The following is a 17,759-nucleotide window of genomic DNA, read 5'->3' on the forward strand; positions in this document are numbered from 1 at the left end:
TGTTCTGACACCTTTCTATTGGAACCAGCATTACCTATGGAAGCTACAGTAGCTCTTCTTTTGGATCAGACTACACAGGCCAGCCTTCGCTCCCCGCTTAAATCAATGAGCCCTGGCCATCTATGACCCTGTCGATGGGTTTCTTTCCTAGGAACACTTTTAAGTCAAGTCAACATACCAATAGAGCTGCAGCTTTGGATTTGCTCTGACCCAGTTTAGCCAGTACAATTTGGCCTTTATCAGAATTGCTCAAATCCTTATGCTTGTGCATTTTTTCTTCTTTCAACACATGAATTTCAGGGACAACATGTTCACTTGTTGCCCAATATATCCCACCCACTTTCAGATGCCACTGTAAGGAGATAATCAATGTTATTCACACATCTAATGGTCATAATGTAATGGTTGATCAATGTATGTGTTGTGACTGTTAATACAAATGTTTAAATTAAAGTTTTTATATCTGGAGTATATTGGTGTATATGTATACAAGTGAGCACCCTCAACATGGGGGGGGTGGGGGGGTTGGGTCTCTGCACCTATAGGGTACATTGTACCCCTACCCATTCATCAAAAAAGTGTCAAATTATAAAAATAGTACACAGGTTTTTGACAAAGTCCTTTATTATAAATGAAGAATGTCCCGTCCCGTCCCCATCGTAGCTCCAACATTTCTTCTTTTTCCGGTACTTCTTCCTCCGGGTTCTTCTTCCTCCACTGCTAATGTCTTTTTCCTCCCATTCTTCTGCTGGTTCTTCTCCTGGCACTAGATCCCGCAGTTGTGCCAGCTCCGTTCTCTGCTGATTCTTGTATAGAAATGGGTCATCCGGTGATCTCATCAGGAGACTCCGCCCCATGATGACATCACTGCCCGGGGGCGTGATGGGGCGGTGACATCATAATGGGCGGGGTCTCCCTACAGGAGCTAGTGTCGGGACAAGAACCAGAGGAAGAAAGCAATTGTAAACAGAGGGAGAAGAACCAAAGGAAGAAAACTGCAGTGGAGGGAGAAGAACCGTAGGAAGAAGACGGCAGCAGAGGGAGAAGAACTAGAGAAAGAACATCAGTGTAGGAGAAAGAAGAACTGGAGTGAGAAGAAATCACCAGCGTAAGAAGACAAGGAGCTACGGCAGGGGACATTCCTCATTTATATATAAGTAAATGTGGCGCTCAATCAATGAGCAATAACATCAAGGAAAAAAATACGATTAATGTGCAAAATACAAAAGTGACAGTGCATCAAATAATGTGAACTTCACGCACCATAAGGTGCCGTAATATTGAAGTGAAAATGCAAAAAGTATAAAAGTTCTCATTCAGAAAAAGTTAATAAATAAAGTGCTTGTGTGAAGAGAGATCAATGAATCCAGGTCATAAACATCTTCCACCATCCAAAGTAGTTTGCCCCAGCCTCTCACCTCAAAGACCCCTACAGGTCTAGTTGGGCTTGTGTATAATAAATGTCTACAGAATCCAGACATTGAATTCCTATTCCTGGGACCTCCAATCAGACTGGACATGATTTCCATGAATGCCAATGAAAACTTTAGACAGGTCCTCACTTCCCTTCATATACCGCTCACATGTAATACAAAGTATTTTTTTTTAAAGCAGTAGACTTCACATATAGTACTTCTGGTCTTGGCCGTGACTGTAAGTGACGTCGCCTGGCTCCACCCGACGCGTTGCATCACTGTTTACATGACTTCATCAACTTTCTGCCAATGGTGTGCTGAGGTCATAAGTATTCCTTAAACTCTGACTGTTGCTTGACCTCGACAATTTATATTAAAGTGATATGAAAAGAAAAACACTTTTTTTTTTTTTTTACCATTCCTTAAAGATACTGTAACAAACACCAACTTACAGTTAAGTGTGCATACATGAAGCTGATTACAGTGTAATTTGTTGAAGCAGGTGCTTGGGCATCTTTCGGCTAAGTGCATACTATTGTGTTTTTGTGCAGTAGCATTTGCACGAGGACAGCAGCCCCTTTATTTGAATAGGCTTCTATAAAAAGTGTGAACCTGTACTTCTCATCCAATAAGAGAGACAGGAAGTCTGACATTTTGGTTATACTTTTACCCATAGGAGGAGTGGACAATGGCAAACAAAAACCTGTAGACTAGCTCAAGAAAAAAAAATGTTATGTGTTTCGGGAAAATGGATGCTTTTTCTTCGGTTCTGCTATGTGGAAAGACTAACCTGTTTTGATTATTACCTTTTTTATTTTATTATTGCTTCTTGCATGGCTGTCCTCAGCCTGGATTTAGAAGTGCCATGTCCAGGCCTCACTGGTTTGGATGTTGTGGGGATAGCCTGACCTTCAGGCACCGAGTATGGTGAGATTCCAAAACCATTGATGTTACCTTAGCAATTGCCCTGTCTCTGAAGACTGTTGAGCCAAGCATTCACTGCTGCTTCAATTTCATAGGTTGCTTGGCGCCTTCTAAATTCCCTGTTTTCCACGTGCCTCTAGGGACTGAGGACTGATTTCATCTGCTGGTTGGAGTGTTGCTTACATTGTTTTCCTCCACACACACACACACACACTGCCAAAGAAAACATCTCCCTGCTTTTGCTGTAGCTTGCAAAAAGTCACTCGGTGCCCACCTTTGGTGTCTTTGACACCTTTTGGCCATCTTACCCTCCCCTGCTAGCAGCTGTATCATGAGTACCTAAAGTCTTGCCTAATAACCAGAGTCTTGCATTGCCTTACCATAATATGGTTGCAACATGTCTGATTTAAACACAGGTACAGGTTTCTGCCCCTTTTGTTATGTTTCTGAGACTGTTAGCCTCTCATTTGAGTTATGCCTTTCTATAGTGAGTCTCCATTGTAGCACGTTCTTTTCATTCTCCTGTTACTTTACTCTGAATGTGGTTCTCTCTACAAAACTGCCATTTGAATGCATTAGAAACATTCCTCTCTCTCTCTGCTCTTACCCACAAGGTTGTTTTCCTTGTAGCCATCACTTCTACCAAGGCCAGTGTTTGAACTAGCAGCTTTTCCTGTGAGCTAGAACCCCTTTTTGGTTTTACGAAGTGGTGTTGGGACCCAGGACTCCCTTCTTACTCCCTTCTTAATAGCAGATTTAGCCATTCGCCTCAACTAGGACATCTTTATTCTGTCCAGCTCTAGTTCACCAAATGGAAAGTTCTCTCTATTGTCTGGTTGTGCTTTGGGCTGTGGTTCTGCTTCTTTCAGGAAGACTTATTCCCTTTTAACGCTAGGTTCACACTAGGACGCAGTGCTGGAAACCCAAATTCCGTGCATGTTTCCCACATTGCGTTCAGAATACACTCCAGTTGTAATCTGCAGAGGTTGTTCATGGTAACGACACCTCAAACGCAGGTTGCAACTCCAATGCATTTGCCTGCACAAAAGTACCATGCGATCCAGTTGCAGTTTGTTTCCAAAAGTACTTCATGCAGTACTTTTGGTGCAATTTGAGCCCATTCAAAATAAATGGGCTCAAATCGCACCGCATTGAACTACATCTGAATTGCACTGAAATGCACAGCATGTTCTTTTGTGATCTTTAGTGTGAACTGGGGGCTTGGTAATCCTTGATGGACCACTAAGGGCGCACCTGTGTCTCATTCAACCATCTATAGGGGGCTCAGGTAGGCTATCATCCAAGCTTAGGGTCTCATGGATAGGGTCAAGGTGCACTCTGCAAGATCTGTGAGGGTGCCCACGTGCAGCTCACTGTAGAAATTTGACAATGCCAAAACTGACTGCACTCATGCGCATGTGTGGGAGTGATGTTAGCCGACTTTAAATACCCAAAACTAGAAGATGTCAGCAGCCAGCAGGGAGTTCCAGGACACCACATTGCTGGAGTTAAGGTGGGATATAGCTTTGATTTAAGGTACTTCAGGTGGCTCACTGTGCTGCAGGCACTGTTAGCATTTATTGTCTGCATTGCTCACCCCTCAGTTGGACTGCTTTTGAACTTCCTTTAGGTTAAAGCCTTCCTGTGCCCTTCAGTGGATGACAAAGAAAATAGGATTTTTGTACTTTCCACAAAAACCTTTGTTGGTATCCGTTGAGGAACACAGATTTCAAAATTCTGTGTTTATGATCATGCTCTTACTACCAATTTACTACTAAAACTGAGACATGCTGTTAGTGGGAAGGGGTTATCTTGAGCTGACCTACAGTTTTTTTTTGTTTGCCAGTGTCCAGTTCTGTTGAAAGCGGCAGTATATCCCGAAGGTTAAAGACATTTTGTGTCCCTAAACGGACTCCAACATAAAGATTTGAATGCGAATACAAAACACTGTTTTCTCTTGTCCTTTTGATCAATAGAAAAGCCACTATTAGTGATGGCAGTACCAGGATGACTGCAAACCTTTTACAGGCCATTTATTTTTAATAACAAGTGTGCATTGCTGCAGAAAATACTCTATTATTTTGGCAGACTCTCAGCCACCACTAGCAAAGAACTGTAACTAATAACTGCCATGACAGATGAAAATTAGAGTGTTTTATCATGTAAAAGATAACCTCCTCCAAACGAATGCCAAATTACAGAGCAGCACTAAATAATCACTGCTGTTGAACAAATGTCAGGGCGGACCACACGGATTGGTTGGGGACAACAAGAATTGCAGTTTTAGATACAGATTATGTAACCTTACCATAGCCAGCCATGTTCATGTATTGCTCATTTAAGTCCTGGTCGTCTTGTGGATTAAAGAGGTGTAACTATCCTGCCGTGGTCATTGCTATGCATATGAAGTAGCTGGTATACAATCTAACCCCTCCTATATGAGCTTTCCCATATTTATATTTTATTTATAGTCTCTATACACATAATTTAGCTCTAAGCAAACGGTTTTCCAATGTTCAACTCTTTACTAGTATATCACAAATTCCAAAATAACACTTCAGTGGAAAATGCAAGGCCTACTTATTACTGAACTAAAAGGTAAAATCATCCAAAGGATAGGAGGGAAAAAAATAGTACTTTGGATCCCAGGTTGTGGTCACTTCCTGTAGGCGCTGGTGGGCACTTGCCCTTGTGCCATAATTACCGCAACCTACCTGGGTGCATTTAAGTGAATCATTTACAAGTGCCCTTAAACAAAGATCCTTTATTTGAATGATCTAGGTTTAAAGAGCTTTCACATTAAAATTGTCTGTCTCTTCAGACCTTTATAATTTTTTAGTGGGTGAGCTTTTTTTGAATTTGGTGTATAAAATTACTTTTTTTTTTTTACTTTTGTTCAGTTCTACAACCCTTGGTTTTTATACTGTTGTGTAACAGCCATTCTATAAACTTTCAGTACAATATGGATGGCCCGTGCATACTTATGCATTTCTCACAAGCCTCTACTCAGCTTGGATTCCTGATAATGTCATTGAATCTAATCATTTAAGTGGTCAGCAGTTAAGATGGCGTCATGCAGATTTTACTTGGAAGTGATTACTTGGAGCATGAGCACTGTTGGCTTCAATGTTCTGAACCTTATAGTAGATCTGTAATAGGAAACTTACTACCTTATCTATTGGCGTATACCACGCACTTTTTTCCCCTTAAAATAAGGGAAAAATTGTGGGTGCGCGATATACGCCGATACCCGCTTCCTGCGCTGTGTTTGAACCTTGCCGCCAACATATACCGAGCACAGTACACTCAGCCAGGCTCGGCTCCCCTCGCAGTCACGCCCTGTGCCGCCTCCTATGCGAGAGGAGCCAAGCGTGCCCGAGTGTACTGCGCTCAATATATGTTGGCGGCGGCGTTCAAACACAGCGCAGGGATCGGCTCAGAAACAGTGCGGGAGAAGCAGGGAGGACACCACCGAGGCCGCAGACGGACGACAAGGCCGCCGATGGACGCCGGGCAAGACACCGACGAGGGGCATTCAAACTGTAAGTATTTTATTTTTTCCTCAAATTTCCCTTCTAGGTTGGGGGTGCACGCTATATGGCGGTGCGCACTTTACCTCGATAAATACGGTATATGGTGACATATACTTCATGAACATCTAGATGAGCTGTTTTAACTAAAAATAGATAGTAGGGACATGTTAACCCTTTTTAAATGGAGTGAAGCAAAGGTATCAAGGAAGTGTTCAAGGAAAATCATAAAGTACAGTGGTCTCCGAACTGTGGCCCCGGGTCCAGATCTGGCCCTTGGGGCACTATTCCACCAACTGACACAAATAATGGGGCATCATTCCCCTTGCTGACACCATCAACGGGGCACTATGTTTTCAATTGATACCAACAGTGAGGCACTAGTCTCAAACCAATGATGGAGCACTGATGGTGAGGCGTTTTCTACTCCCATTGGCCACAGCCTTAAAGAGGGGGTTCACCCTAATAAAAAAAAAAAAAAATTCTAGCATTAAATTAGGCATAGTAGCGCGAGCTACAGTATGCCTGTATTTATTTTTTTTAGCCCCGTACTCACTGTGCAATCGTATAGAGAAGATTCCGACTCTCCGCGGGGAATGGGCGTTCCTATCCAGAGGGAGCATGATTGACGGCCGGCTATGGCGCGTCACGCTTCTCCGTAAATAGCCGAAATAGGACTTGGCGCTTCACGGTGCCTGCGCATAGTCTGTGCGCAGGCGCCGTGAAGAGCCGAGACCTACTCCGGCTATCTTCGGGGAGCGTGACGTGCCATAGCCGGCCGTTGATCATCCTCCCTCTGGATAGGAACGCCCATTCCCTGCGGGGAGTCAGAATCTTATCTATATGATTGCCCAGTGAGTACGGGGCTGAAAAAATAAATACAGGCATACTGTAGCTCGCGCTACTATGCCTAATTTAATGCTAAAATGTTGGTAATGAGGGTGAACCACCGCTTTAAGGACAGTAAACTGAACCTTTGCTTAGAAAGTTTGGAGACCCCTGATATAGCACATAATTTAATTAATGGACAGATGGTCGTCCTAGAATAAACATTAATATTCATCACTTAGATTATTATTATTATTTTTTTTTTTTTTCAGGAATGGAGATCAAAACAAAGACAGTTAAGGCCTGATACTCAGCCCAACTGGCCTACTTTTAGTTTTCATTCAAGAAGCTGAATGGCTTGCACAGTATACAAACATCATAGGGATGTGTTGTGGATTATGTTTTTCTGTAGTTTGTGAAACTCTACACTTAGAGCAGTTTTTCTCAGCTCCAGTCCTCAAGGCACCCCAACAGTTCATGTTTTCAGGATTTCCCTGAGATGAAACGGCTGTAGTAATTACTAAGGCAGTGAAACTGATCAAATCAACTGTGCAAAATAATGGAAAGTCTGAAAACATGATCTGTTGGTGTGCCTTGAAGACTGAAGTTTAGAAACATCGATTTAGAGTAATCACAGATCTATTTAATAGGCTAAATAGCAGTGGAAAACCCACTGCCACTCATGGCAACCATAAAATATTTCATGAATCTAGTTGCAGCAAAAATAAATTTGGTAAGGTGTCATGAATCGGTACACAAGATTTAGATGTAGATTGAATGTGCTCAATTTGCTCCTTATTTTATTTTACCTGGCTATGCCCGATATCGATTAACACAGTTGCACAAGGCGACTCTGAGAAATAACTATTCTAATAGTATCCCAGAAATATAAAGGAAAAATCACATTTAAAAAATAAATAAAAAATCTGTCATTTGCTGCACTTTTTTTCTGTGTTTTCTCTAAGTCAGTCTCTCTCTGCGGTAGCATCTTTTTTGTAAAACAAAATTCTCTTGCGCTCTGGTGTTTCGCCAAACCCGGGTGGTGTAGTATAGTCTCACGGCAAAGTCTAGAATCTTGCAGCCCTCCTCAGAACAAAGGGTGTTCATAGAACTAGAGAAAAAGAAAAGGGAGGGCGCACCGACCTAGTGCATTACCACAATTTTTTTTATTAAAAACAGAATAAAAACAATGGTCTTACTCACAAAGAAAGCTTAAGTGAGCCCTTTTCAGACAGCTAGGGACTGGACCTCATGGCACCTGCCAGTGGAACCTCAGACATAGACTGCTTACGCGTTTCTGGAGTGTACCCCCTTCTTTAGAGCTTAAGTGGTGATAGTAGCATCTTTTTTAGCAGAGTAAATTTCTACTCCATGTACTGTATCTGGTGCTCGGTTTGGCTGGTCTATTGCTGGTGAAAAAAATCATTCTAGATGATAAAAGTTCAAAACAGCCCTAAATTGTTTTGTAGAAACAGACATGTGTAAGTCATAGTTATTAATTTAAAGCCCTATTTTAAGACAGGGACTAATTCTCATACTTGCCCAAGCTGTAAATGTCATGTCTCCAGATCCTTTATAGCCTTGATCATTTTCTAAGGAACTTGTACCAGCTTGACTTAAAAACATTCTTGGAAAATATGGGGCCTTTCATATATAGATACATAGGATTGGAGGGTATGCTAAAGGAAATGTGTTGCCTATGTAAAACACGATATGTGTTTGGATTTGAAAAGGGTACAACTGTTTTGGTAAGATCCAGTGGCATTCCTGATCATCAGAGTATGGCTATATGGTTTGTCATATTCCACGGATGCTGGTTTTGAGCAAATTGATCAACTGGATTTCCATAAATTAAACATCTACTCACCAATTCACTTATTTTCCATTAGGTCACACCCATAAATATCTAACTTGCCTACTGAAAATCCGCCAAGTTTAGGGGTACATGAACAAGTGGTGATAGACTTTATTCCTATTTATTGGATAGAGTAAGTCACGCACATGTACCATGCATTGGTATGTGTTTTCTGTTGTTTACACTCAATTTACACCTTGTGATGTTGCTGGTCTACAAATATCACCAACCTGTCCTTAGAATACAGCAAGTAAACGTTAAAAAAGAGGATTGCCCATGATGCTCTGGTTATAAATGGCACACAAAGCAGAAATTCTGACTTGGACCCCTTTCACACTGGAGCAGTTTTCAGGTGCTTTAGCGCTAGAAATAGCTTTTGCTTAGCACCTGAAAAGCGGCTCCTATTTACTACAGTGTGACTTTTCACACTTGAGCAATGTGCTTGCGGGAAGTTGCCAAAAGTCCTGAAAGCAGCATGTTTGGGGCGGGTTGGGTGCCCTGTATTTGGTGCTCCCAAAACGCCCTTCCCATTGCAATGAATGGGCAGCTCTTCCAAAGCTCCTTAAGGCTGCTTTCACACTATGCCGCCCCGAGCGTCGGCGGTAAAATAGCGGTAAACCCTTGTGCATTTTTGCCGCTAGCGGGATGCTTTTAACCCCCGCTAGCGGCCAAGAAAGGGTTAATACCACCAGAAAGTCACCGCTACAGCGGCGTATTGCCAGCAGTACAGCAGGGCTGCCTATTGATTTCAATGGGAAGGAGTGCATTAGGAGCGGTGAGTTCACCGCTCTTAATGTGCTCTAAAGACGCTTCTTGCAGGACATTTTGACGCCCTGTCAGCGCACCGCTCCAGTGTGACAGCCCTCGGAAAAAGGGGTCTAAAAGCACTCTGGAAGCCCTGCAAAACTGGAGTTTTTAAACCTTTTTTGGGGGTTCAAACCACCCAGCTAGCAGCTGCTAAAACAGCGCTAAATTGCCGCTAAAACGAGCAGCGCTTTAGCTCTAATGGCAGGCGCTGTCGGTGTAAAAAGGGTCTTGGTATTAAGCTGTTCAATTATTAGCTCAAGTTTTCCCACTTTAGCTTCCATATCACAGCTGTTCCTAAATTTCATCATTGGCGCCGTTGACCATTTACAGTGTTTGCCAAGACATTATGCCTGTCTCTTTTTTGTGTATCATATATTCCATGTTTGCTCATTATTTTACCTCTGTGTATAGTGCATTATGCTGCAAGGGGTTTACCAGTACATGAAGTGATCACCTTGCCTTCAGTACATTTTAGTCTGCTTCATTGCTCTTCATTTCCTTCAACAGCTCTATTGGAGGTTTCTTCGTTAACTCTTGCTTTTAGAGGAAACCACTGTTTTCTCTGGTTCACAGGGTTTTTGGGAGGAGGAAACCAAGCTCTTTCATTTTTTCTTTTTTTTACCTTGTGACATTGTAAGCCAGTTCACACCATCAGTAGGACTAAACCATCTGTTTTTCTGTCTCAGCCACAGACCAACAACAAAAACAGCATAATAACCCCAGCAAAAGAAAACCCCCCATTGCAGACAACAATGGTACCTTCCCCATCTACTCTTCTGGGGTTTCAGTGTCTGGGATGTGAGCAGTGTGAATGCTGCTTGTGGTGTGCTAATCAAAGTTCATGTTTGCATTTTTTTTTTTTACTTCTGCACTTGTGTTCATGTTTAATTTGTCGTATATGGTTCCTTTTTTTTGGTAACATGGTGGGAAGGAATTTGGCATTGACCTCCTGGAATTTCTACATGACGAAGGATGAGCTCCAGCGTGTTCGCATAGTACACGTGCAGAGCCCGCCAGGAAGTCTGCACGGCGCTGTGCTAATCACAGCCAGGGAGACATTTCCCGATGCTCGGCTGCAGAGATCAGGAAATGTCTACCTGGCTGTGATTAGTACAGCGCCGTGCAGACTTCCTGGCGGGCTCTGCATGTGTACTATGCGAACACGCTGGAGCTCATCCTTATACATGACTGGTGTTGGTTTATTCAAAATTAAAACCAGTTGGCAATCTCTATCACTAACCAAAGTCTAAAATTGTGACGTAAATGAATTTGGTACATACATTTGGTAGTGAACGGGGAAGAGGATCCAGGTGGCCAGCTGCCCCAGAATATAGGAGTGTTAAGGCCAGCACTAACATAAAATTTCGCAAGTGGTCATGGTTTACTAAGCTGGTGCTGCATTCCCTCAGAAAGACCTTTCTTACCTGTTTTGAACCCAAAAAGCCCATATTCTTTAGCCTGCATACTTTGAGAGACAGCGGGAGAATTTCACTCAACAATTTTACTTTTTCTTCAGTACCCAAAGCCCTGTGGCTCCACCAGATTTTATAACATCCATAGATCTGCCCACAATCTAAATGAGTACCCATGGCTTTATTGTCGAGATATGCATGCAGTCACCAGATTAGTACCATTGACAACAGTCATCACTCACCACTGTGTGTCATTGTCATCATTAGTTTTTGTGAATATGGTATACAACTAACAGTTACCCTGAATGTTTGTATTGTTTTGGTGAAAAGCTTCTCATTGGTATTAACTTTTTTTTTTTGGGCTGGGGGATAATTTATTTCATATAGCTGGGGCAGTGATGGGCTGTAGTGGGGCTTTAATACAGGCAGAATAGTAGGGTAATTTTTGAATCCTTCCAGACAAAAATTTTGTATGCTACTACTATATTTGCAATAATTGGTGCTTAGTTTATTAGTACATTTTTGTAGTGGCTTGGGCCCATCACTTTCCATTAGCTCACTGAAAATAAATCCTTAAAAGAGGGAATGACCATGTAATCCGGTGGACAGCATTCTATATAAAGAGCTACAAGGTGCTTTCAGATGTATATGCTAAGACTACAAAAGAAAGTACAACCATTATCCAGACAAATTGTTTCTTTTAAATATTACCCACGCCTACCCATGGTCCTTCCCTCCCTTCAGATGTCCACTGTGGACCATTACAAAACTGAATCAAAGCTGTATTGCAGGTTTTAATATGTTGGTGTATCAATGCTTGTTTGGAGTGTGAGTCTTCACATGTCTTGCGTGGCTATTTTTTTCTTCTTTTCTTTTTTTTTTTTTCTTGGCTCTTAATACTTTTTTTTAGTGCATCTGTTTTATGGTGACTGTATATAAACCTACATAGGTTGTTTTGGACATTTTATTATTTATTTATTATTCCTATTCATAGCCAGACCCAATAATGTTGGCCTTAGCCTTTTGCATGGATCACCTAGGAGTTTAGTGCCTTCACTTCTTGGCAACATTTATACAGATGTCCTTTGCTGAAGGCACAACCTTCGTATGTGATCCTTGCACAAGTGTTTAGTGAAAGATTGGTACTAGTAGTTAAAAAATAATTTTTTTAAAGTTCCAGAGCCAACATTACAGGGCTTGATGCAGAGTTGTTTAGGCTTCTAGAGACAATATGGGTAATTTGCAGAGTGGGAAAATGTAGTTACATAAATCTAAGTCTATTGTCCCATTTTTTTCCTTTACATTTACACATTTTATTATAAACTCAACCTAGAAACATGACTTTAAGGCTTCATTTCCATGGACGTTTTTACAGCCACTTTCTTTAGCCTTTTTTACAGCTTAAAAACGCCTGTTGATGTTATTTATTTATTATTTTGAATTAATTTGTTTATTTTTTTATTTTGAGCTGGAGCTCAAAAACGCTGCGGTAGCGTTTTTGAGCATTTTTGCACGTTTTTAACGTCTGGCGTTTTTACAGCTCTATTCTGGAGCTTCAGAACGCACTGGTCCTGAGTTTTTTTTACAGCTTAAAAACGTCTCAGCCATCTACAGCTCAAAAACGTCATGGTGGGCATGAGGCTATAGACTAACATGGAGAGCTGTTTTTAAGCTGCAAAAAACGCTCAGAAAAATGGCTTTAAAAACGTCCATGGAAATGGAGCCTAAGGCTTAGTTTCCATGGACGTTTTTGGACGTATTTACAGCCACTCTTCTGCGCTTTTTGTGCAGCTTAAAAACAGCTCTCCATGTTAGTCTATGGCCTCATGCCCACCATGACGTTTTTGAGCTGTAGATGGCTGAGCCGTTTTTAAGCTGCAAAAAAAAACAGGACCAGTTCGTTCTGAAGCTCCAGCCTTAGAGCTGTAAAAACGCCAGACGTTTAAAAACGCTACTGCGGCGTTTATGAGCTCCAGCTCAAAAAAAAAAACATTTTGGACAGGCGTTTTTAAGCTGTAAAAAAGGCTAAAAAAAGTGGCTGTAAAAACGTCCATGGATATGAAGCCTAAAACATAAATAGTGATGCGCTGCAGAGAGCGCCCAAATAAACCAAAAGTGTGGGCATCCAACCACTCAAATATAACATTAATAATAATGCTAATAAATTATCTTATTTGAGTTATTGTGCTAATTTCAGTATAATGCACTCACAGTTGATATATACATTTAATACTATAATTAAATTACAATTCACTATCCAATGTGCTAGAACCACATATATCCTCAAGAAAAAAAAAAATATATATATATATATTATGAGATGTGAAGAAAAAAGTGTCCCACACATTAAGAATAGTCTTTGTGTCTCCAAAAACAAAGATCACCAATCCTTCCACTCATTCAAATATCCTGCGTGGAACTTCCGTCCAAAAGAGTGACCACCACAGGTGTTTCTACTGTGTCCTCACCTTTAAAATAGGACCTATATGCTAATATAGGTCACCAGCGCCTTCCTCAAAGGATCAGGGATAAATAGGTGTATGGACGCATCACTCTTCATCCAGTCACTCTGGGTTAGTGTACCTTTTTAAAAGGTCTGCTCGGTAACACTAAGGCTGGGTTCACACTATTGCAAATTGGATGCCGGTTTCCCCACTTCCAATTTGCGTGTCAGGAGATTGTGATCGGCTCTCTATGGAGCCGGTTCACACATCTCTGGAGCGGCTCTAGTGCGAATTGCACAGGAGTGTCCTGTGTGTCTTCTGCTCCATTTCATGTCCGAATTCTGACAAAACTTTGGGCTGAAATCTGACCTGATATGGTGAATAAGTATGAGCTCCAGTGTGTTCGCATAGTACACGTGCAGAGCCCACCAGAAAGTCTGCACGGCTCTGCGCTAATCACAGCCAAGGAGACATTGTCCCGATGCTCCGCTGCAGAGATCGGGAAATGTCTCCCTGGCTGTGATTAGCGCAGAGCCGTGCAGACTTCCTGGGGGGCTCTGCATGTGTACCATGCGAACACGCTGGAGCTCATCCTTAATGGTGAACAAGGATGCACAGACACCTGCGGTGAGCCAATCCATGTTGCAGTGTGAACCCAAACTTACATTTAGGCCAGCTGAGACTCTGTTCCGGCTCCACCCATGTTACTGCAGAGTCTGGTAGTCAGGGATTTTGCGATCAGGGAAGGCTTGGTCTACCTGGATCTTTAATTTGTCAGTCAAGGAAAGGCTGGCCTACTTGGAGCAGAATCTCAGCAGGCCAAAACTTGAGGTTGAGTGTTACCGAGCAGACCATTTAAAGAGACAATAGCCCAGAGTGAGGAGTACATACACCTATTTATTTGTCACTGATGCTGTAGGGAAGGTGCTGGTGACCTATATTCGCATATAGATCCTATGTTAGGGCACATCTGAAACACCTGTGGTGGTCACTTTTTTGGATTGAAGTGCTGCACACAGGGTCTTTGAATGAGAGGTGAAAGAATTGGTAATCTGTTTTTAGAGACACTAGAAGACTATTTTTCCTTAATATATGTGGTGACTTTTTTTTCTTCTTCACACATTTGTATATATGTTTTTCTTGAGGATTTATGCGATTCCAGCACTTTGATAATGAATTGTAATTTAAATATAGTATTTAATGTATAAATCCCCTGCGACTACATTATACTGAAATTGGCACAGTAATTGACACACCATTAAGATTTATCGGCATTATAATTAACTTATTTTATTTTGTATTTGTGTGGTTGGATGCTTACATTTTGGGTTATTTGGGCAATATCAGCAGCACATCACTATTTTAGATGAATATTGCCAGTTTCGGCTTATATCCTTGTACTCCTTCCACCATTAGTTATGGTTATCCTTACAAATCTAGGGGGTGTAAAGGGTTGGGGACGCAATTTTACATAGTTTGGTTGAAAAAAGGCACAAGTCAATCTAGTTCAACCAATAGAAGGGGGAAAACACACACACACACACTTACACATATACCCACAGTTGATCCAGAGGAAGGCAAAAAATGTATAAAGCATGATTCAATTTGCTCCAGCAGGGCTTGTATACATTTTCCCATCTGTAAATTGCTCATAAAATGTTAAACATGGTGGCTTGTTTTGTGTTACGTTTAACTGTTTCCACAACTGTAGTTTTCTATATAGTGTTTTTGCTGTTACTGTACTTTAAAGTTTTTACATGTACAACGGTTTTACGTCTTTTGCTAGCCCTCTTTGTACAGTTTTGTAGTGTTCACAAGCTGTTCTTCTATGGTGTTTGGATTGTATAAACTATGTATTGTTAAATTAGTCTTTCTTTTGTAATGTGTGTGTAATACGTAATCATTTTCCTTATCCTGACTTTTTTTTTTCTCTCCACTCCTCTTTCTTTTTTGGTTGTGTTTTTTTTTTTAGGAACCTCAGACAACTGTTGTTCATAATGCCACAGATGGAATAAAAGTAAGCCTTTCCATTTGTATTACCATCTCTGAATACACATTATAAGGTGTTTTATCCCAATGCGTTAAGATAAAAAAAACCTTCAGTGTACAGCAGCTCCCCTTAATACTTATCTTAGCCCCATCTCGATCCACGAGTGCCTCGGCCATCTGGGACTCTCACTCCTGATTGGCTGAGACACAGCAGCGGCACCAATGGCTCCCGCTGCTGTCAATCAAAGTCAGTTAGCAAATCAGAAGAGAAAGGGTGGAGCCGAACCGCAGATCAGTGTCAGAATGTGCACACAGAGCTGCTGCTTGCCTCGGGTGCCCCATAGCAAGCTGCTTGCTGTGGGAGCACTCAACAGGAGGGAGGGGCCAGCACGGAGCGAGCGACCCAAGAATAGGATGATCTTGAGCGACTCTGTGCAAAACCACTGCACAGAGCAGGCAAGTATAACAAGACTTTAGAATCACTTTTAAACCAGTTTTCATTTTAAAGCTTGCCAATTAAACTGAATACCTTTTATGTAGTAGAGACTAGAGTGTGTAGGTGTCCTTGATACTGTCTGAAATTGATTAATAAATGTATTTAGCAAATCATGCTGACTTACAAGTATATCTATTGACTTGGATGGCTTTTTTTTTTTTAACAATCATTGCCAGTTATGATATATATCCTGGCACAAGGAAGAGAAGTCTTACTGCCTCTAATATGGTACATTGTAGCTTTCATATACACATTTAGGAGTTAAATTAACCTGAAAATGCACAATTGCCATTTCCAGGACTGCACCTGGTGTTCAAATTCTCACAGGTCTGCATAGTAAGAAACCACTTGATGATAATTGGTTAAATAGTAAATTATTTTCGAGCACTATATTTTAGTATGTACTATAAAAGGTGTTTTTTGGTTTAACACCCATTTAAATGAAAATTTTCCATAAGCTTAGAACATGATTGTGTCTACTGCACTATGTATTTTCTTTGTATTCATATGAACTCACATGTTTTTGTTTCACAGGGATCAACTGAGAGCTGTAATACCACAACTGAAGATGAAGACTTGAAAGGTAGCTATTTCTGTCACATACCCTGAACGCAAATCCATTTACCTATGACATATTTGGGGCTACACCAACAACTGGAGCTAATTTAATAGTCTGTTATGTATTTGTCTTCCTTGGATATTGTAGTCTGCAGCTGAACAAAATTGCTGGCAACCTCTGTGTCTGGCTGGATTGGCTAAAGATTCACTTACTTAATGCTTGAGTCAAGTGGCCAGATCACTACAATGTTCCAATCAAGGCCTGATGATGTCATTATTTATAAACCCTTATATTCATTATTGGCTACATACACATTGGTGTTTTCGCCACTATGATGAACACTGTTGCATTACCTGATGCTGTTTTCATATCTACATGTAACAAATGATTACATACATTAGGAACCAAAAATGGTAGCGTATAGTAACTTTTTTTAATATATATTATACATGTAAATGTGATCAGCTTGATGTTAGAAATATTATAATTATGTTATTTTAAAGAAAAAAAAGCTTGTTTTAAAAAGACAAGTTCACCATTGGGAGCATGTTGCACTCATACTTGGGGCCCCGTCCTTCATTTAGAGAGTTTGGTAAATGATTGAACCACAACTGTTGTCTGCAGACAGCTTGTAGTTCTCAATGAACTGCAGGGCCCTGGTGAGCGCTCCTGTAGTTAATTTACCGTGTGCAGCCAATATCTTCTCCCAATAGTTGATAGTGGTTGTAAGGTTTTTTTTTTTAACCCTTATACATTCTATGCATTAAATTATATGTGAACCCTCACCTTGTAAAACAACCCATTCAAAACCTTTGTGTATACACATTAAAAAAAGTTCTAAATACATGTTTTCCTTATTTATAAGTAATTGCATACCATAGAAACGTAGAAAAGTGACGGCAGCACAAATACCAAGTGGTCATTGAAGTCTGCCCATTTTTATTATTTTTAAAATGTTTTTGTTTTTAACTTTTTTTTTGTTTGAGTATAATTCTATGTTTATCACAAGCATGTTTGAAGCCACCTACTGTTCTCGGATGCATAAGAAGCTCAGAGACCTAGGGTAGGAGAAGCAGTAGCACACTGGTATTCCCAGTTAATGGATGTGCAAGAAGTGTGTGTCAGCAAACGTCTAATCATTGGAGGAGAGCAGGCTGAGTTTCCAACACAGCTAGAGAACTCGCTACATTGTGCTCTCTTGCCTAGTGTGGTCGGTTTTTAATAGGAAAGCAGAGGAACTGACAGGAACAGGGATTTCACACAAAGGAAGCAATACAGGATCCTTTTTTACATACAAGTACATGACACAACAGGCACATATCGGGAATATGAAATGTTGGGTAACACATTCTTTAATGTAGTAACCTAACATTTATTTAAGAAATGGCAAATGAAGGGCATGAACTGATGTCATTGGCATCCCATCCCAAACTACTAGAATCCTATAAACACCGAAAAAGAGGGGACTTTAGAGGTGCAGCAATGTAAACCCAAGAACAA

At 41.0% G+C, this 17,759-nt stretch overlaps 1 protein-coding gene across 24 annotated transcripts in view; it reads left to right on the forward strand.

The window, feature by feature from the left end:
- The window catches only part of CAMK2G (calcium/calmodulin dependent protein kinase II gamma), a 322,552-nt gene that overhangs the window by 282,069 nt on the left and 22,724 nt on the right, over positions 1–17,759 (forward strand). For 13 of the 24 annotated variants that reach the window (XM_040320435.1, XM_040320410.1, XM_040320411.1 and 10 more), the window contains 3 exons: positions 10,046–10,114; positions 15,188–15,232; positions 16,235–16,283. In XM_040320435.1, the coding sequence (XP_040176369.1) occupies positions 10,046–10,114; positions 15,188–15,232; positions 16,235–16,283 (163 nt within the window). The remainder of the gene's footprint in view (positions 1–10,045; positions 10,115–15,187; positions 15,233–16,234; positions 16,284–17,759) is intronic. The other 11 variants (XM_040320413.1, XM_040320416.1, XM_040320417.1 and 8 more) reach the window with 1 other exon arrangement.

Source organism: Rana temporaria, chromosome 8, assembly GCF_905171775.1.
Source record: "Rana temporaria chromosome 8, aRanTem1.1, whole genome shotgun sequence".
NCBI lineage: Eukaryota > Metazoa > Chordata > Amphibia > Anura > Ranidae > Rana > Rana temporaria.